At 36.1% G+C, this 23,163-nt stretch overlaps 1 protein-coding gene across 3 annotated transcripts in view; it reads left to right on the top strand.

Moving 5' to 3' along the window:
* The window catches only part of LOC126969896 (GTP-binding protein REM 1-like), a 101,356-nt gene that overhangs the window by 60,513 nt on the left and 17,680 nt on the right, over positions 1-23,163 (top strand). For 2 of the 3 annotated variants that reach the window (XM_050815513.1, XM_050815514.1), the window contains exons 2-5: positions 7,897-8,770; positions 11,623-11,809; positions 15,874-15,973; positions 16,596-16,704. In XM_050815513.1, the coding sequence (XP_050671470.1) occupies positions 7,948-8,770; positions 11,623-11,809; positions 15,874-15,973; positions 16,596-16,704 (1,219 nt within the window). In that variant the 5' untranslated portion in view covers positions 7,897-7,947. The remainder of the gene's footprint in view (positions 1-7,896; positions 8,771-11,622; positions 11,810-15,873; positions 15,974-16,595; positions 16,705-23,163) is intronic. The other variant, XM_050815515.1, reaches the window with a different exon arrangement.

Genomic DNA, 23,163 nt, shown 5'->3' on the forward strand with positions numbered 1-23,163 from the left:
ATCATTTCAGCAGGAAGAAGTCCACTGCTGACCAAAGGCCTCCTCTACTCCTTTTTTCGGCCTATTCTCTCTCATAATCACTTTTCTTTTCGTCGTAATTAGTTCAATTACAATGACATCAAAAATAATTCTTCAAAACAATTGTGAGAAAAAAAATTGTGACTCTTATGTGAAAATCTTCGAAAAACATTTTTGTATAATTATAATAATTGCTAATTTAATTACACAATATATTAGCGAACATGATACACATTCACAAACACACTTACTCACACAAAAACACATCGTCACACACACACAACTGAATAGTGTTAAGTAGATACCTACTTAATTATTAGAGATATGGAAGAGCAAGGTCTTCTTACATTTGAAAGAAGCTTAAAACCAATTATATTATATTATACTTTTGGTACCAATAAAGAAATTTGAATTTGAATAGAACAAGGTATTCTGATCAGTTTAAAAGGAAAATGTTAACAAAATCAAATGCTTCGATGAAGGTACACGATAAGTGCGATACTATTTTGTGAACGATCAATAAAGCTATCGGGAGTTAGATAGGAATGCTTTCAATATACCTGCGTCACTCTGAACAAGCTACGATGCATTGTCGGATACTCAACTTGTAACTATAAACGAGATTAAGACTACACGAGGAAGATGAAAACTTTATCAAGGCCATTAAAATAAAGTCAAGGCATTCTGTCAGCAGAATTTTCACAGAACTTTTACACGTGCAGTCTGTGGGTTGACTATACCCAAAAATTTATTAATGTTCTCCGTGTCCAATATAATAACATCTTCAGGATGATATTGGGACTGCTTCGGTATTGTAGCGCGTCCGGTATGTTTGTTGAGAACCGTGTCGATGGTTTCTCCGCAATCATACGGAAAAGAATCACCTCAGTCAAAAATAGGTTGGAGAGCAATCCCAATATTATTTTGAAGCCGACAGAGAGCGCATTGAAAGGGCACTGGATGTCTGCTTTAGTTTGTAAGTTTATTAATTATATCAACTAATATAGACTTAGTTTGTTACTATAACGTAATGTAATGTATTTATTATTGTTTTTTCTAAAATAGGTTAAGACTGTCCCACTAACATTTATATTTATGGACCTATTGTTGTCTAAGATAAATAAAATAAATATATTTTATTATTATAAATGTCGAATGGCAACATTTGTTCTAAGCAATGACTTTGACGTTTTAAAATTACTGTTCCCCTCACCCCCTTTCCTCTATAAAATGTCAACTTCTATTTGAATTTAATAAATTACTCTTGCTGAGATTTTTCACGAAGAGACACCATCTTGTCGTTTTAATATACGCAACACTCCATCCAAAGTTAACGCATTTCTAAAATCATCAAAAGTTAATAACCATAGTTCGTCCAAAGCAAATAAAATCAGTCTTCCTCACCGCTACTGAACATTTTTTAAATTTTTTGCATAGCATTTGGCACTCTTTAATTTAGCCAATACCCAATCACCAATGCCCATACCGTTTTGTTAAATTTGCGCGTCGTACACCGTACTCTAACATTTAAAAGATATGAATATATTTATTGATTAGTGATTACTCTAGCAATTATCACGACTTCACGAGCCGCTGAGTATAACCATAGTTCGTCCTAAGCAAATAAAATCAGTCTTCCTCACCGCTACTGAACAATATAATATATAAAGAAATACAAGTCAACTAGACTCCGAGTACCGTATCATAAAGTTCACTAAAAACATAAGAATATGGAGTTCCTCAAACGATATATAAGATTGACAAAGAAAATTTATCCCACGAAGAAAGTGCGTGTCTAAATTTTTAACAGGCCTTAACGGATATTTTATTTTTATTTAGAGCTTCATCTCCTCACATGTATACATTTAGTTATTTACTTGTAAATTATATTTATAAGTATGTGTTAATATTTCACTATTTTAAATAAAAGTATTTTGTTCGAATTATTATTTATTATTTTCGATATAAGAACAGCCTTTAGCGGTAAAAGCCTCCTCCATTAAGTTCCACTCGTTCGTGTCTCTTACAAATTCTTATCCACATCTTTCCTGATGTTTCTACTATGACATCACTGCATCTCTTATTAGGCCTGCCTCGATTTTGTTTCCTATTCATTGGGTACTAGTTTATAACTACTTTGGACCGTCTTTTGTTCTTTGTATATGGCCAGCCCATTTCCATTTTAAATGTAGAACAGATAAGGCTACATTTTTTGCTTTGGTTTTCGTTCTTATTGTGATATTACTTATTTTTTCTCTTAGTCTTATAACTTCTCTCAAATCCTCTCTGACAAACTTTATGTTTTTCTAAGTTTCTATAGGTTAGAGGCCATGTCTGGCAAGTGTAAGCTAGGCATGGCATTAAACAGGTTTCCATAGCTTTTGTTTTAAGCTAAGTTGGCAAATTTGATTTAAAAATTTCCTTCATCGACCAGTTTATTCCAAGTGCATTTAGCTCTTTGTTCTATTTATTTTAACGAGAATATAGGAATACAAAAAGGCTAATAAATACATTACATGTAAACCAATGAAAACTGCAGTTATTTTCTGTCGTGTGCAACAGAAAAAAAATATTTCTTGTAACAATATTTTTTTGATGTAGGCGTTAAATCATTTTTCTTTATTTCGCTTATATTAAATAGAGGCCAAGATTGCCAATAATTAAAGCAATGCCAATAATTTGATATCAGAATTTCAAATCAAACCATCATCAACCAAACTAAACCTTTAACTTGTGGCAATGACAGGAGTAAATTAGGATGGTTATTTCAATTACACACAATTCTTGTTATCACTATATTTGGGCAGCGTTTCCTCTTATTACAATTTACAATGGATACTGGATACCTACTCGATTGCTCGTGTGTCATTCCACGCCCGTCGAATATCTTAAAATAGCATTCATGTTGTATATTCATCAAAAACCAATCCATAATTGAACGAAATTAAAAAAAAATAAAAAAAGAGAAAAAAATCAAAACTTTTAATTTTATGTCTCAATTATTTTGTAATTGCAACAGTAGTTTTTACTATCGTGGGGACCTAAAACCTTCTTGCTTTCAATAAGCATCGTCTATCAATGTGTTAGGGACAGCAAAAGATTGCCAACCGCTCGACTATGGCGGTTATGCTATGGAGTTTGTGGTTAATGATGTTTCCCAGGAACTTAATATCCATAGGATTAACTTCAGAGTGATTCTAACTGTCATGTATTTATAGGATCGGATATAGAACAAGGGCAAAATTTCACCCCAGTACGGGACTAAGCCTTGTAAGTATGAATGCTGAAATAAAAGTATTTGTACTGACTTGTTCTAAATACGATGGGAGAAATACCATACTGGCTGGTCGACTTTTTATACATCTAAGAAAAACAGAGCTCATCGAACAATTTTCTTTTTTCGTACATAACAATATCCGCAGTTGGGCTAAGGTGTCATACCCGAACTTACTGTATTACACTTATTGAAAGAGTATGTATTTATTCAAACAAACCAAATCTTATAACCATAATTACAATAATATGATTAAATTGAATTAAAACTATCATTGCGGTGAAGTTCACTAAGAATACTGGCAGCATTTGCGCCGCGTAGGATAGCTGATCCGTTGACTGAAAAAGCTGCCATCGCTTGGGTTTTCAGTAGCCCTATTAAGGCGCGTAGATAGTAGATTGTATATTCTCCACGCCTCTGGGCCTCACGGACCAAGTGTCTCGACACCAATAACAAACATAATTTGCACATTAACCATAAAGACAGTGTTATGCCACTTAGCACACAAGCTGTAATTTGAATTACACGATCATAACAGAAAAGTGTGAGGCTGTCGTAAATGATGTACATGGGGCAAACTAAAAGTGTTGCACTTCGAAAATGGAATCAAGTCGAAAAGATTTGAGAGAGATTTGATTTTTTATGATTTTAAAAGTTCTCTCTCTCCGCAAGACTGTGCCGCTTGTCTTTAAAATGCTTTTGGGAGAGAAGCAACTTGCTTGAGCACCGTGAGGCTATGGTTTGCTGAATTTGAGAGAGGTTGGGTTTCTTTACATGACGAATTTCGGGAAGAGCAGCCTTCAACAGCCGTTAACGAAAATAATGTGGCTACTGTTAAGCGGCTAATTGAAGAAAACCCGCGGATTACCTATGACACAATTCGAGGACTATTGGGGATTGGTATAAGCCAAATTCAGAAAATTTTACACGAAGAATTGAAAGTTCGGAAACTTTGATGTCGTTGGATCCCTCATGAACTGACAGCGGAGCAGAAGCGTGCTCTCGTGGAATGGTGCTCACAGATGCTAATGAAGTACAACCACGGACATTCTAATGCTGTTTATGACATTGTCACAGGAGACGATACGTGAATTTATTGTTTTGAACCCGAAAAAAGACAGCAATCTTGTGAATGGGTGTTGAAAATGATAACAAGCCAACAAAAGTGAGGCAGGCGAGAAACGTTGGTAAAAAAATGATCGCATTTTTTTTCTCAGTTGTCTCAGTCCATCTGCACAATCCCTCTTGAAGATCAAAAGAGTGTTAATGCCGAGTGGTATTCTACCATTTGTTTACCCACGGTGTTAGAAAAAGTTCGCGAAAAACGACCAAAAAGCCGCGTTCTCCTACATCATGACAACGCTTCTTCACACATGGCCAACAAAACTAAGTCATTTTTAGCTTCCGAAAAAGTACAACTCATCATCCATCCTGTACATAGCCCTGACCTAGCACCCGGTGATTTCTGTATTTTCCCCAAAATCAAAGATTTGATGAGAGGTTTCACTTTAACTAATTCCAATACCAATAATAATTTTTAGAACAGTTTGACCTTTTCAATCAGTTTTTGTTTCTAGCGATAATAGCTTCGTGTACAATAATGAATGTGTCGCAAGCAATATTCAATTAATGGCCGATCCTATTAAATAGGCGTTCAAGCGTCACCTTCAATAACATTATAGCATTGCCTCTGATAGCAAACTTATTGGATGCTAAAGTTAAGCTGTTCATATAATTTAAAATGAATTTAACTTTAAAGAAAACAAGATTGTGTGGTTTTATGAAAACAACGATGCAAGAGAAACATTTTATCACAAAATAACATTAACATCAGTTTAATAATCGACAGAATAAAAGGTATTTTTTTATATTTTTTTATTCATTTGCATTCCTTATTTATGATATAATAACATAATGTAATAAAAATCCTTCTCAGGTGTGGGATTCGAACCCACCCACAGATTGATGGTGTTGTTATATAAAGTTGTTGTGATACTGATTATTAATATTAAGATAACAGAATATAGATAAGAAGAAAAACCTTAGTAGTATAATACTACGACACAGAAAAACAGAAACTGAAGAAATAGTCCTCTAAATGATAGTATCTGTATTTATTGTCCATCCATCAACATAATTCAATAGTTTAATATCAGAAATCTAAATTTTTGTTTCTATTTTTTATTGACGTATTCTTTTATCCTCTTATAACTTTATTTTAGCAAAGTTTATATTGTGTGTCACATGTGACACTCTTTAAATGACATCATGACTTAATAGCCCAACTTATTCCTAACACGAATTCCTTAAAATGTGATGTTTGTGGCTTGGAACGTTTATCAGGAACTACGTGCAATTTATATGTATAGGAAAACTAAGAAGTAAACAAATTGGAATATGCCTTCTGTTATTTAAAAGAGTGGCAATGAGTTTATTGCTACTTCTTCTCATTAGCTCAAACCTTTAAGCCTTTAGCTCAAACCTTTAGCTGAAGTAGCAGTAGATTAGATAAGAAAAAAAATTTTTTTGACATTCATAAGTGTCATTTCTGTGGCCTACATGAATAATGTGATTTTGATTTGATTTGTAATATTGAGAAGTCAATTTTACCCAGACGAGTTATTAATGCCGCTTACGTTAAACGAGTTCTTATGTTACGTAAAATAGGTGCATGTTTGACATGTGGCGATAGGAAATGCTTTTAGCGTTACAATGTCACACCATACAATTCCCAAGGTTCTTTTTATACCGAAATTTTATTCACATATTACTTACTAAATGTTACCGCTTTGCTGGGTGAATTTTAAAAGGAAATAAATTAAATTTTATATTGTCAAAAACTACCACCCATTCCAAAGAGAATGCCTCCGACCTGAGAACAATGGGCGCAACATACTCAGCGGGGATTTTTTATTGCTTTTCATATAAAAAGATTTAACAAAAATCAACCGCCTTCAAAAATACTATTCCAAAACAATAGATACAATGAGCACTAAAAAGCATAAAAATAATTGCGTATTTTTATACAATGTAATTAATTAATCTAATTCTAGTTACGAGTATTGTTATTTTTGGAATCGGCGTCCTTCCGCCGCAACCCGCTCTCGCCTCTCGCCTCCTCACGACTCAAGCACATCTCACCTACCTACCACCACATAGTTAATGTACGTAACAAACCTGTCTTTGATGACACCGACTCCAAAAATTACAATAATCGTATCTAGAATAAGATTAATTAATTAGATTGTTTAAAAATACGCAATTATTTTTATACTTTTTAGTGCACATTATATCTATTGTTTTGGAATAGTGTTTTTAAAGGCGGTTGTTTTTTTGTATATTTTTTTTTATTTTTTGATTTTGAAGTGAGATTGAGTGAATTTGAAGTACACTAACTAACAATTTGTCTAAATATGTGTAAATATACTAAATTTTTGCAGCAATGAACGTAAGTACTTTCCAATTTGAATACAGACAGTGCTCCGTTACTTTGTCATGGATTCCGTAATCCGAACCTAACCAAACTCTCACGAAACTATCTTTGAAGTATATCCTTTCCAATAAAAAAAGAATCATCGAAATCGAATCGGAAAATTTATCATTCACTTTGCTACACGTATGTATAGCAATTTAAGACTTTTATGGTATTTCACTGTCAGATCTGGACCAAATTACAATGGGACCACTCGGGAAGCACCAGCTTTCAAATAATTATTAAAATCGGTTCACCCAGTCGAAAGTTTTGAGGAAACAAACATAAAAAAATACCGATGAATTGAGAACCTCCTCCTTTTCTGAAGTCGGTTAAAAATATGTTTATAAAGTAATATTGTACAATTAAACTTATTATTTAATAGCCTGAGGGCGGTCGCTCCATTCCCAATCTGTGGAATCATTAAGAAAGTCATAAATGCTATAGTAACCTTTACGACACAAACGTTTTTTAACACTTCTTTTGAATATCGTAATAAAAGCATATACCTCGCCCCACAAAAGACTTACTAACTCGACATAGCTGAGTAGTAGGCATAACAAGTTTATATTTGTTCCTCGTGTTAATATTATGATTGAGTAAGTAAGTGTTTTGTAGGGCGATGTATATGCTTCTACAATATGATCCCAGAAAATGTACAAAACAAATGTGTTACGAAATTTAAAAGAAAAAAAAACGTTTGTGTGGGAAAGGTTACTATAGCATAAACGATTTTCTTATATATATATATATATATACATAAACTATATTATTTTGCAAAAAAAATTGTATTATGTTTGTAATAAATTAAAAATACTTCTAATTCTGAATTAAAACTATGGCGATCTTATGCGAGAGAGGAAACCTAGCTCTGCTCGATTCCTCAAGGCCATTGGCTCGGTCCCCAGCCTTAAGGTCCTTGAGTCGTATCGGTTTGAGAAAACAGCAGCTGGTAATTGATTCCACAAAGTAGCTAGGCAAGAAATTTTTCTCAACAGGCAGGGTTATAGAATGCCAGACGTCAACATGATGTGGGTGGATATTTATATTTAGACGGGATGTCCGGTGGTGGAATTCTAATAACCGGACTAGGTATATGGTTCCTATTTCTAATGCATCTCATTATTTTCAGGTTCACAAGACATGATTCTTCAAACAACAAGCTACAGGTGAAGTTTCAACAATGGCACTAAATAGTCCAAGTGGCTACCCACCACTCTCACCCAAACCACTCACGCCCAAAAGTCCACGCCATTTTATATTCCCGCAAAAAAGCCCATCAATCACTTCCAGCACCTCGTCTTCAGGGTATTACACGCCTCAGTCAAGCTGTAGCTATGACAAGCATGCACCACCAAAAAGTCCATTGGCACATGGCCACAGAAGTCCAATGAGCCCAAGGCATTTTAATTTCAATCAGCAAAAATCCCCTTCTGAACGCTCAAGCCCATGTCATTTCGACCGAGCTCCACTTGGCCTGCACTATACAACTTCTCTTAAGCATCATCGGCGGGAGAACTCACGATCTCCCAAGCCGCCTCCGGTTCACATCCATACTAACCCCGGCTATGTATCCCCGAACCGTATGAGAAAATTGTATGGATCAACCTCCACAGTGAGTTCAGCGCGACTTGTGACGTCACCCAGCATAATGTCGAGCCATACTGATGATTCAACCGACGTGATACCGGAAACTCCTTCAGCAGTTGTCCATGACGCGGATGATGAAGCAACTACAACATCTTCGAGAGTATGTCGCAAATCAACGTCAGACCTAACAGATTTGACTGAAGACACACAGACTAGGTCTACCAGTCTAAGTAGACCATGCTCGCCGATGAGGCGTGGGTCCATCAAGGGTGGATTGGCGTATTTGGCAAGCAGGCGAGGATCGAGGGAGTCAACGATGTCAAACTGTGATTCTGTGGAGGATATTGGACCGTTAAATTTTCAGAACACAGTTCGGGGTCGACAAAGGCGCACTTCGAATTTCCTTGAATTGCCGGGTAAGTTATGGCTAACAACAATTAATGTTAGGCACTGTATTGTAATGGGCAGGGCAGCAAACAGTAGAACATGATGAAAATACTTGGTTTTTGTTTAGAGAATGATAATTCGAGCTAACATATGATTTGGTTAAATATCATAAATCAAATCAAATCAAAATCACTTTATTCAAAGTCAAAGAAATGACATGAATGTCAAAAGTTTTCTTTTCTTTCTTTATTTACAGCCACTTCGGAAGGGGTTGAGCTTTAATGAGCAGAAGTGGCAAAAAACTCATTGGCACTACAACATTTACAGCTTCATCTTTTTACAAATCATTTCACTTACAATATATAATGTAAAGTGATAAAACAAAAATACTGAAACCTCAAATACTCAATGCCAATTATACACGAGTATAAGTCAAAAAAAGTAAATGTAAATGAAAATGTAAGAACAAGACTTATTGAGTACAGATGCTGCAATCCACCCACACTGTAAAAAAAAAAGTATTATGCGAGCATTTTAATAGCGATTATAAAAACGTATCGACATATAGACAATCTTGCGTAAACTAATAAAATATCATCATCCATATTTCTTAAGATATGCAACAAACTCTCAATTATTAATTAATTTCAACTCTTAAATCAGTAACGAGAAAACTTGCAAATGAATTTCACATCCGACGTGTTGGAAACATGTTATGAAGTTTTTGACGAACAATAATTAACACAGATACTCTTACAAGGAATATTTATTAAATTATAAGTTATTTACCTTCAATCAGAAAGCATACAAAATATTGTTACCGTACTTTTTATTCCTTATTTTTCACATCGATCACATTCATTCATGGTTTTATTATTTGATGACCCATATTATCCCAGTTGTTAGTGACCCTGCCTACTTATATAGGGGTTCAAATCCCGGTAGGTGCAATCATTTATGTGATGAATATTGAAGTTTTTATGTATTGATGTATTTTTAAGTATATCGTACTGATGGCAGGTTATGCCTAGTTTGGGTCAAGATAATTTGTGTAAAAGTGTGTTTACATTATATTATTTGCGTATCACATCCAGGTAGAAACTTCATCCCAGCATCTAACTTACCTTTTAAACTCTCTATGTCCCCAGTATTTTTGTGACATTAAATATTTTTTTGCGTTGAATTTTATTTTGCTTAGTTCGAAAATAAAAAATCTTCATTAGACCCAATTATAGATGCATAATGCCAATTAAACCCCCAGAAGGATCAATTTTGGGCGGTCACCACTAAAATAACCCCATTTGTTTTTTTAATGCTATACATAAACACTTCCCTTAATGACTCACTTAGTATCGGTATATATTGGGTATCAAAATCTCAAGAGATTGCAAATTCCGCGGTTATCTGTAAGGCAAAGCCAAATTGGTTTCTAAAGCAAGAGCAAATTCAAATTCAAATATTTTTATTCAAAATAGGATGTGAAATCACTTGCGGAAAGTCAAAAACTACCACCCATTCCACTCAGACCTGAGAAGAACGGGCGCAAAAAACTCAGCGGGCTTCTTTTTTTTTTCATTAAAATATGGTTACAAAGTAATATCGTACAATTAAACTTATTATTTAATAGCCTGAGGGCGGTCGCTTCATTCCCAATCTGTGGTATCATTAAGAAAGTCATTTATGTTATACTAAACCTCACCTCACCTCACACAAAGGTTTTTTTTATAATTCTTTTGAATATAGTAATACATTTATTTTGTACATTTTCTGGAATCTTGTTGTAAAAGCATATACATTATTAAATTTTCCTCTCAATGATTCTTTAGGACCTAGGTTATATATAGCGCCAATAGCCCTCTTCTGCAGCACAAATATTGTATAAATATCGGCACCGTTGCTCCATACTTAGCTTAGTTAGCACGGCAGTACTTCAAGCCGGCCGACATTTTAGCGCTTCACAAAGCGCAGGTCCGGACACATATTGGAGTATTCCTGTCATCACTGGTCTGGCGCACCCCAGTATCTGCTCAAACCATATCACCACCTGAAACGCAGAGCGGCTCGACTTATCGCGATCCAGTTTATCTCTGTGACAGCCGTTCCGAAGAGCTGTTTCACCTGATTCTGATTTATTCATTTTGATTTATTCATTCTGATTTATATTTTTGTCGGACAAGCAAATTCGTTAGGTGAGTTTAATACCCCGAATCGAAAACATTTCCAGTTTATATTTAAATTATATCTTGTAACAATTTACGAAAGTATCATCACCATCATTTTAGCCGCAAGACGTCCACTGCTAGACAAAGGCATCACTCAAAGATCTCCACGAGGATCGGTCCTGCGCTGCCCTCGTCCAACGTATTTGCCGTATACGTCAGCGATCATGACCTTTCTCATGGAGCCCATAGTTAGCGACCACGTCTGCGTACCGTAAGTCATCACTGGCAACACACACTGGTTGAAAACCTTCATCTTCGGACACTGTGATATTTGGGATAGGAAAATTACTTACGACCGTTCCCAATATTCAGTCTATCTCTTACTCTTACTTGGGTTAAAAATCGTAACTATCGTAGACTTTTCTGTCCCAATAAACTTATCGACGGTAACTCATCTTACCCGTATACGCTGTCAGCGGGAAGACGTATAAGCTATACGTCTTCCCAGCAATAGAAGTTTGCATGGAAATTGCAATTCACGCGTCCCAATATAAGGCGAAAAGAATGACTATCGGGTATATTGGGACAGCTTCACATTATTGATAGCTAATGACTGACAGTAAAAGTTAGTAATTTATCTCTATCTGTAGATAGTATATTGGCAACGGCCGTTAGTTATCTACATGCCACAAAAAACTAACGACTTTCATTTATTTTAGTGGTGGAACACTCAAGACCCCGTGTATGCTCATTGCCAGAAAAACCTTACAACCCGAGGCTGTCCGACGACCTGTATAGGCTGAGGACCTTCTCCATCACCACCAAGGGAGGTGTGGTGAACTGTGGTGACTCCATCTGCAATCGTAGGAGTCGGTCGAATACTTCTGTCAACTCAACCAATAGCAGGTATATACTGACAAGTATTTTAGAGAATTTTCAGAATTTGGCCTTCCTAGACTTAGCAAGCTTGCTAGGTTGACCTACACAAATAAAATTTGAACACCAACTCCACGTATCGTCTATAAATTTTGTATGGTGAACAAACCATACAAAATTTATAGACGATACGTCACTCGAACGGTTGACACAGTTTGAAGAGCACTCGTACGGAACGCGAGAGGTCGCGAGTTCGAGTCCCGCATTGTTCATAAATTCTGTTTTCAAATTTTATTTGTGTGATTAATCCCAGAAGTGAATGAAGGTCATCACTTTAAAACATAACAAATTGTTTAGATTTGCAAGAGCGACATCTTAAGTCAATTTCCTAATATGCAAACATTGGATTTGAGCAGTTTTATCAACTGTAAAGAAGATCCTGTAGATGTAAGCCACAACCTGAGAGTTGAACAAAGCATACAAAATTTATCGATGATACGTCAGTGAAACGGTTGACTCAGTTGGAAGAGCACTCGCACGGAACGCGAGAGGTCGAGGTTTCGTGAGAGCACAGTTTCTATTTGACAACACGTATACCTTTTCCAATCTCGCAGAATTAGCCGTTTATTAAATTTTATAAAACGACTCTCATGAGATTAACACTCTAAACGAATTAATAGATACAGACCGATTTATATCTGTAATAACAATTAAACTTCAAACCGCTTCCAACAAAACGCTAGAAACAATGTATTTGAAAAGTACAGATTTAATAACAACACCCAAACGGCTTAGGAACGCATTTAACATAAATATACATTTCTTTTATACATTTATATAATATTAATCTGGTGCTCCGGGTACGAGTAATCAGTGTATCTCTGAGTACGTAACTAGATTGAGCAGCTTGTGGAACCGAAAACGCAATGGCTGGATCAGCAGTAAGTAAAGTAGAAGAGGTGCCTTTCAGTGGCAGATCACAACCACGATTTGGCCGCTTATGCAAAATGGCCTCTCGCCGAAAGCAGAAGTGCATCAGGCTTGGCTCAATGCGGTGATATCTAAGGATGTGAATTATAACTTAAAAAACACTACAATCATGCCTCCAAGTCCCTCAAAAGAGTTATTGCTGACGCGAAGTCGAGGCACAATGGCAGTCTTGGCGAGAAACTTGTACGCCTGCCCTCGGGAACTCGTGCGTTCTGGTCACTCACAAGGATGTGCAAGGAAATTTCTGCTAGCCATTTATTCCGCCACTGCACAGGGGCGATGACTCGCTGGCTCATGACGTGAAAGAGAAAACTGATCTCCTGGGCTCCCTGTTCACGTCCAAATTGACACTGGATGACCAAGAGGTGCACCACCGCTGCATATTCACCTGTGCAAGTCATACATGCCCGAAGTGAAATTCCGGCATGGCACCGTGCTTAAGGCGCTTTTCACCTGACCATCGGGCCCGATGGCATTCCCCGATAGTACTGCGGACATGTGCTCCAGAATTGGCGCCAGTCTTTATCTATCTTTTCCGGCTACCTTACTCATCAGACGTAGTCCCCAAACTATGTAAGGTGGCTTTAGTGCATCCGATCCCTAAGAAAGGTTACGCCCGGATCCGTACAACTATCGCCCCATTGCCATTACCTCCAATTTCTCCAAATTGATGTTGTCGATTATCAACGGCCAGCTCTTGGGATACCAAGGAACACCAGCTGATCAGCGACTGCAAGTACGGTTCCGTCAGGGTCACTCAGCTGGTAATCTTTTAGCATACCATACCATAGCATACCCATAAATGGGCGAAGTCAGAGGTATTGGCGGTGAGTTTGGACATAGCAAAGGCCTTCGATCGGCACGTGGCATAAAGCAAACTTATTACGAAACTGCCATCATATGGGCTTCCCTAGTGGTTGTGGGTAGCTATTTGGCCGGTCAGAGCATCAAGTTTGTTATCAACGGTGCATGCTCCGACTTAAACCCATAAATGCTTGTGTCCCGCAAGGCTGTTTTGCATCCCCTACACTGTTTCTTCTGCATATCAATGATATGCTGCAAATCAGCTGTATTCATTGCTATGCAGGTTACAGCACAGGGTCTGTTTCTTTCATCGGCCGTGCCAAAATGTCCCGGGATAGCGTCGACAAGTCAACGACAAAATTTAGTCCAATTTAACCCCAAGAAGATTCAAGTTTGTGTGTGGTAAACACAAAAAAACACGCTAAAAAGTCTCCCTTGGTCGTATCCCTTCGATTCCAGATCACCTCCTATAACTGCCACAGCCTTTATTGGCATACTTGGTGTCGATATATCGAGCGACGTTTAGTTCCGTGGTCACTTTGAAGAGAAGGCCAAACTAGCCTCTAAAAAGCTTGGCGAGACAACCTGACCTGAAAAGACCTGCAACTATTTTTAAGGCGCAAATTTGTCCTCACACGGACTAATGTTCTCACCTCTGAGCTGGCGCTCCCGGACGGGAAAAATAATTTTAAAGCACCTTATTTAGTCTTTTTAATTATCATTATTTTTTTTCTTTTTAGTATTGAAAACAACACCAAGAGTATTAATTGTAAAAGGGCAATTTCATCTTAAATATGTATCATATTTGTGTTATTATTATTACTTGACACGCGGGTGTCACACACAAATTTTCAAACAAATTGTACGTTTTTAAGTGTTATAGACAAGTTTTCAATTCAGTTATACACAAACATAAATTTATAAAAGACCCGAATCATTTTATTATGAACTTTAAAATAAAGGATGAATAAAGTAAATACATTCTGCGTAGAACTTGTTTAACTCAGCTTGGTCTAACGTGCCAAGATAACCAGATTAGTTTGAATAATTGTAGCTTTGCGTGTCAAATAAATGGAGTCAGTTTTCGCGCCTTGAAACTAATGAATATCTAGTAAAATTATACACGCACTTTTAATTATTTTGTTATAAAAATAGAAAAATATATTTTTATAATATAAAGTCTATATATGTATAACTTAACATTTTAATCCTATCTTGATTCTTTTTCTTTGTTTAATTTAATTTAATGTAATATTCAAACACCAGTTACACGGGTAATTATATGTATAAAGCTCGTCAAACATTATTTCGTATCTGCATTTTGTTGAAAAATAAAATCATTCATTCATTCATTATATTAACAAAATCGTTATTATACTTATTATTAACAATAAAATTGTACCATACTCACATAGTTTTTAAGCCTGTAACTAACAAAATATGGGCGTCTGTTGACACAATAAAGAAATTTATTTAATCTGCAATAACCATATAATTTAAAACCGCTTCCAAGCCTTCTCTTAAAATGTAGAGAACATTCAAGCAATGTATTTTGACGAGTACTCAGATTGAATAAGAACTCCCAACGGCTTAGGACGCATTTAACGCAAACGTATATTGCTAACCCTTAAAAATAATATGAAAATAAAATGGCGTCACACTAAATTCAATATGGCGGACGCCTCAAAAGGCTCACAATCGTTTTTTAATCCATCACTATGGTTTTGGTATTAAATGGCAGGATTTGTTCCGAAGAATAGAAAGAAAGAAGATAAACATTCATTTCACAAAACAATCACAGAATACACTTATTATAAAAAGATAAAAGTACAAAAAAAACCAAAAAAGAACGTATTTAAATAGTAATAATTGATTTAATATTGGAGAGTTCTGTGCAGTGCACGAAACGGGTTACCGACTCTGGATTATCTGTGACACGGCCGTGGCTATGAAACAGCACTGATTTTCAGAGGTGGCCGTTAAACTTTGGAGATACAGTGCGCTCGAGATATAATAAATAATTCCTAATAATAATATATACATAAATCTCAATACAAAGAAGTAGATTGTAAAATATTTAGATATTTTAAAATAAAAAGTATTATTAAAAGAAACACATAGCAACAAACATATATGAACACCTATATTTTCTCCACCAATGCACCCAAAGCTGATCTTGTTTTTGTCGTTCCAAGAATTGTGACTTACATTTCCGACGAAAATTTTCGACGGTTCGTAAAGTAACATTTTATACATGTATTGGGATTCTGCTGTATATTTGTAGATACTTTTGTTCACAGAGCATCAGATCGATCACCATTCGATGGCTCCTGTTGCTCTGGGTATCGGCCTGTGGACTCTGGCAGTCTTTCCACGCCTGACGAAGATGACCTAGATCCGGTAATAGACATATTTTATCTATTTAATTATCGGACGACCGAGCCTTGCTCGGATTTTTAAGAAGGTACAAAACTTGAACAAAAAAAACTAATAGGACATTTGGATTTGAACCGGAATCTTCTGCTTTCCGGATCACCCAATCACCCATCTGAGCTATTATAGTCTTGTATATAGTGACGAAATTTACCTTTATATTCTAATGATGTTTATATGTATTTATGTATGTTTAAGTATGTTTATTGTATTAAATATATAGTTATACAAATTAGAGACGTGTAGAGGCGAAGCACGTTGCCAGATTTTGGCGAGACAACACGTCCTGAGGATGCCTCGTGTAGAGGCGAAACACGTGTCGAATTGTTTTAAAGACAAATATTGGCGGAATTAACACTAAAGAAAACTTAAATAATTTGTATAATTATGGATTTCCGCAAAGTAACGCCTAATTCAATAAATATATAGTTGTCTTGCAACCCATAGCATAGGCAACCAATATGTCTATTATGAGGCAAGATAATTTGTGTTCGAATGTGTGAATATTAGATTATAATATAATACTGTTAAGATGAATGTTTAATTTTCACAAAGTAGAGAGATTACTTATATATATAATTGTCCACAGATTGCGAAATATCGGGTGGTATTGTTAGGAGACGCGGGGGTTGGCAAGACGGCGCTCGTCTCCCAGTTCATGACGTCAGAATACATGAATACCTATGACGCAAGCCTGGGTAAGATATTAAGTAATACAAGAAGTTTATGAAAATTTCAATTTATTTGGACACATATTCTATCATTTCAAATATTAACTCAAAGTTCTCAATATATTAGGAATTCGTATAAGGATTTCCTTCAACAGAATTGTTAAACACTATTTGTGTTGTGGAGGTTAAGATAAAAATGAAAATATCATTTATTGCTAGATATTAGATTTAGTATAGTTTAATTGTATTTCCTCTATTTTTTCAATATTAAAGTGAAACTTTTATTACATCGTCTCAAACTTTTTCGTCTGTGTGTTGCATGTCGTGTGACGGTCGTGCGGCGCCTATAGTTCGCAGCAGCTGACCGTGTAGTGTATAGACTATTACTGATTTGTGCCAGTGCTCCACGCTATTTTGTTTGTTTTTGTCAGTGATTAATGTAAATGTTCCTATTTTTATTATTTCCCATTATCATTCCAATTTTCCAAGTATAAAATTAGGATTGATAAAGCGATTTTTATACCCTTTTAATGGAATATTATTCCAAAAATTTTTAGTTAAATGTCTATAATGTAGAAGTTTCACTTTTACCGTGGTTTCATAAAACCACACAATCCTTTTTCTAGCTTGTCCACTGACATAGGCCTCCTCTAAGACCTTCTAGTGCTCTCTCTCCCGCGCTTCTATACTCCAAACTGGTCCAGCAACCTTCGTAATATCATCTTCCCATCTAATTATCTGTCTACCTCTCTTTTAGCATATCTGGGGTACCAATGGGTTAGTTTCTACCACTATTTGTTTGGGCCTCTGATCACGGGTCATACTTTATAAAACTGTATAATATGTTCTATAATTAAATCTAAATAAATATTTAAGGAGAAATTTTTTGAGTTTTAGTGTTGGTGTATAAGTTTGTAATGTAAAATTAAAAAAAATCCTTTAAATATTGATTTATTTAGTGGAAACAACATGTTAAGCTAGTAATGTAGGTTGTATTGTACATAAAAACAAGATATCTATGAAATATCCAGTAATGTAAAACCAATGTAACAAAAATTTGATGATACAATCCAATGGTGGGCATAAACTGCACAAAACTATTAGAGATACATACACCCATACATAAAAACAACCCTGCCACCCTGGTGGTGGGAGGGGTAGACACAGATTACGAGTCTCCATTTGCAGCGGTCACTTTCCTGTCTTCATATACTGAAATAAAACTATTTGCTATTCATGCAAGTTTTTGTGAATTTGTAATTACTTTTATGTTTTAACTGAGAAATAAATCTTATATATTTACAATACTATGGCTACATAAAATTAAAACTATCATTACGGGGAAGTGCACCAAGAATACTGGCAGCATTACCGCGTTGGATAGCAAGGCTGATCCGTTGACTGAAATAGCTGCCAACGCTTGGGTTTCCGGTAGCCTTGTTGAGGGGTGAATATAGTACTTTGTACCTTCTCCGCGCCTCTGGGCCCCACAGGCCAAGAGTGTCTCGACACCAAACGGCACAAAAATGTATGACTCACTGATATTTGCAACGCTTTTGTGAATTGTATATGGTATAAAGTTTGCAGGAGATTTTGTATCTAAGTATGTTCAGCAAGTAGTGTTCTGCTTATGTTATACGATAACAAATATAAGTCCCGAAACGTAGATCATAAAGCATGCTGCATGCATAGAAAAAAAAATATGTTAGTTTTACGTATGTATAATTCACACTGTGTTTCTAAATAAAATACTTTTTAAGGAATTAAAACGCGTGTAATTGTAACTGTGTTTTAACATTATATTTTGCCCAAAAAACCTAAATTTTTATTAATATTTTAGTTGAAAACGTGATCTGGAAAGATCATTGATCTTTGAACGGGTTAACTAAAATAATTATATAAATGTAACTTTTAAGCACAATCTTATGTAAAAACACACTTAGAATTACACGCGTTCTAATCCTTTAAAAAAGGTTTTTTTTTAATGTTTAACACTCGCGTGTGACATCATCATCAATCAAAGAAAATATTATAACTACTTGTTCTTGTATGGTTTCTTCAAACGGCGTGGTTGAAGGAAATCCGAAACCCTTTCAATCCTGTTACACAGTCAGTTTTTATAACACCCTTATTAAAGCTTCAGTAAATAAATAGAACAGTTAGCTGACACCACGTACCGATGTGTACTCGGTTTTCAAATTCATGGAAACATCATTCTCATTATTTTTAATGAAAAAGGAGGACAAACGAGCGTACTGGTCAGCTGGTGTTAAGTGATCACCGCCGCCCACATTCTCTTGCAACACCAAAGAAATCACAGGAGTGTTGACGGCCTTTAAGGAAGGTGTACACGCTTTTTTTAAGTCCCACCAATGTCGTATCGTCCCGAAACACCGCACAAGGAAGCTCAATCCACAGATTTGTAGTACGTGGAAGAAAGCTCCTTGAAACCGCACTGTGGAGGACCGCCACACATCCAGATGGCAGGAATAATATCCTAAATTGTGGCGTGTCGTGCGAAGGTAGAATTCGACGACAGGAATCAGGTGAAACAGCTCTTCGGAACACTCCCCGTGATAAATGCGATAGAAGACACACAATGAAGCGACGTGTCTACGCAACGCCAAGTGATCCAGCCGTTACTTCTAATAACATATGCATGCAAAATCCCCAAAATCTGCTGTTTTGGTGATAAGCATAAAAAACAAAAACATTCAGTTTTAAAAACTTCATAAATTTCAGCACAAACACTCTATGCTACAGAAGGGAGACTTCTGCACAACATTGAAAATTACATTCGAAATGGTTTCCATTTCATTCATTTCTGAGATTAGCATGGAAGAATGCACAGACAAATCGACAAACACTTTTACCGAACAACGTATTGACGTTGACGTCATCATAATTATTATGTATTTAAAAAAAACTGGGTATATATTAGATCGTGTATCGATACCACACGCTTTCATTAGTCCTTTTCCATGCACAAAGAGCAACGGCGAACGAAAAACAGATAATTAGTGTTTACATAAATTAATCTATAATAATATTATAAAGCTGCAGTGTTTGATTGTTTGTTTGAACGCGCTAATCTCTGGTACTGCTGGTCCGATTTGAATGATTCTTTCAGTGTTGGGTAGTCCATTTATCGAGGAAGGCTATAGGCTATGTTTTTTTTTCAAAATTAGGGATCCGTAATAAAATTGCTATTTTGTAACACAAGGTGTAAAATCGAAAACCTATTTTTGCGTGCGCTGCAAAAACTATTGACAATAGAACAAAATGATGTACAGGCAATATTTTATTACTTATAAAACTATCGCGTGAATTATACTTTATATGGCAAAACAACGTTTGCCGGGTCAGCTAGTTAATGATAAAATACATTTCTATACTATTACGCGTTTCAATCTATAAAAAGTACTTTATTTGAACGATAAACTCGTTTTCATTAGTCCTTTTCCATGTCACAAAGAGCAACGGTAAACGAAAGACAGATAATCAAAGTTTACATAGTTATTGGACAAATATATTTATAGCTAGCTGACCCGACAGACGTTGTTCTGCATATAATATATAAAATAATGTTTTTATATGAATTTGTCAATAATATATCATGACATCAAAAATTACTTCGTAAAATATGCACCCTGCTGTCGTAATGAAATTGTTTCACAGCAGAACTGTCGAACCGTGCGTAAATAAATTCTCTCATAGAAATTATGTATGGACACATCAAAGGAAAAAAAAAATTGTTGTTTTTATTTAATTTGGCAGCATTTTCCTATTTATTCACCTTTTTAACCTTCCCTGGACTTCCAGAAATAATTCATTCCTTCTTTTGGGACTATCCAAGTATTCACTTAATATCCTGACAAAATGTGGGCGAAATTTCATAAATATAGATTGTTTATTGTTATATTGTATCTAGTTATAAGAAATTTGTTACGATGTAAGTTAAGATTTAATCTCTTAGTATCTCTCCGCTACTTTTTCTTTCAATACTTCGCTAGTAGGTCAACTTTATTATTGACTTAGTTCAATAAAGTGGAGTCTCCTCGAAGGCTCTCCAAACTCAGCTCTTCATTGTCGAATTGGTGTCGAGAATCAATTATACAATATTGAAGACGCCTGTCGTATCCCTATTAAAATAATAAAGCAGAACAGATATTTGTTCGTCTGTTCGTACATTGTGTGATCTAGAATCAACTAATAAAACTTAAATGATACTATTTGTGTTGGACAACCAGATTCCCGAATTAGGTTATAGATAGGCATACTTCAGATGTGCTCCGAAAAGCTGTTTCTTGCCGCCGAATTCCGCCTTCACAGGACACGCCACAATTAACTATATCATTTTTTTTTATGATAATAAGGGACGAGACGAGCAGAACGTTCAGCTGATGGTAATTGATCGCCATGCCCATTACAATGCAGTGCCGCTCAGGATTCTCAAAAAACCCAAAAATTCTGAGCGGCACTACAGTTGCGCTCGTCACCTTGAGACATAAGATGTTAAGGTACGGACAGACGTGCTCATTACTAGCACGAAAGCATGCTTTTATTGAGCATGTGCTCATTAGTAGCACGTGTGTACTGTAATGAGCATACTTATTTAGAGCCTGCTTAAAAATCAACCGACCTGTTGATTTTCGAGCATGCTACCTGAGGCGCGGGTTGAAGGGGGGCGTGCTCCGAGCGCGTCTGAACAGGTTTGCTTATTAGCATGCTATTATCGATTTGATCTCGATCCGCGATCTTTGTACATTCATTTTGTCCAAGAGCCAATTGGTGCCAAATAGCAGCACGTCTGTCCGGTACGTTTGCTTTGAGCATGCTTATTTATGAGTATGCTTAAGCAAGCATGCTTATTGCTGGCAAATGTGAACAGTTGCATGAGCATGCTAACTTTAAGCATACTTAAAAGCAAACTTTTTTTGAGCACGTCTGTCCGTACCTTTAAGCCTCATTTGCCCAGACCGAAACACAGTTTTGTTTACACATTACTGCTTCACGGCAGAAATAGGTGCCGTTGTGGTACCAATAATCTAGCCGGCTTCCTGTGCAAAGGAGCCTCCCACATCATTCCCACCATCTGGATGTGTAGCGTTCCGACAGTGCGCTTTTCAAGAAACTTTCTTCCACGTGCAACCAATCTGCGGAATGAGCTTCTATAATCATGAAAAATCAATAAAAAATATGGATAAAGTAAAAAAAAGTATTTATTATTCTGGCTGTACTATTATAGCGACACATGACAAGAGAAACTACATAACTATTACTACACAACCAATGACAAACACGTAACAATGAAAACTTCAAAAACAGCAGTGATAGCACCAAAAAATCACGAAATGTACCTAACGGTAATGAAACTGCAAACCGTATTGACGCAACAGGACAAGCGCGAGGGGGTGATAGGGGAACGGGTGGGGGCTTCACGTTCCAGCGAGGTCCAGAGAAAATGTGGTCATGTCATCAAAATTTGTACAGCAACGGGATCATGTTACCTACAAGATGGTAAAAAGTCATCGAACAAAAAAAATGTAAATGAACTACGAAAACCAAGTCCTAGTTTACATATAAAGTGTGGAGAAACATTTTCCCCAACCTTTTATATTATATAAAGGCAAATAAACGTATCGATGCCCTTAAAATGCTTAATAAAAAGCAAACTTTAGAGCTGAGAGTCTCGTTAGCGGAGCTCTGTACACTTTTAGTGGTACTTATGTAGTACGGTTGCAGTCCTTGAAAATATTCCAACGAGGTTTAAAAGTATTGCATAAATGACTGCAAAATATTTTAAAATATCTGTAAAGAAAGGTAAAAAGACACCTAAAAGGATAACTATCATAATTGTCGACACGTAATTACTAGATCTTCGATTAACGTTAGAAATATTAAAAGCGCATTTTTTAAAAGAGCGCTAAAATGGTACGTAAATGGCAGATAAAAATGGAAGTTCTAGTTCACACCAAGTTTCGCAAACATAACATATTTTGTTTGGCATTTACACGAGGCATCTTCAGGAGATTTTGACTCGTCAAACGCCGGAACGAGAGATGAAAATAAACTATAGTTTTTTTTTATGAAAATAAGGGACGAGAGGACCAGGACGTTCATCTGATGCTAATTGATACGCCAGCTGCTGCATCATGCTAATTCATATAATGGACAATGCAGTGCCGCTCAGGATTCTTGAAAAACCCCAAAATACTGAGCGGCACTACAACTGTCTGTCTTAGTCTTATTTGCCCAGTAATTTCACTAGCTACGGCACCTTTCAGACCGAAACACAGTAATGTTTACACATTACTGCTTCAAGGCAGAAATAGGCGCCGTTGTAGTACCCATAATCTAGCCGGCTTCCTGTGCAAAGGAGCCTCCCACTGGCGTTTCAGGCTCTATAGATTATTTGACGTATCCATCGAAATGATATTGCTTTTGTCTTTACAAATTCTTTTTCGTCTTTTCTTTTACTATGTA

This window comes from Leptidea sinapis, chromosome 19 (genome assembly GCF_905404315.1).
Source record: "Leptidea sinapis chromosome 19, ilLepSina1.1, whole genome shotgun sequence".
Taxonomy (NCBI): Eukaryota; Metazoa; Arthropoda; class Insecta; order Lepidoptera; family Pieridae; genus Leptidea; species Leptidea sinapis.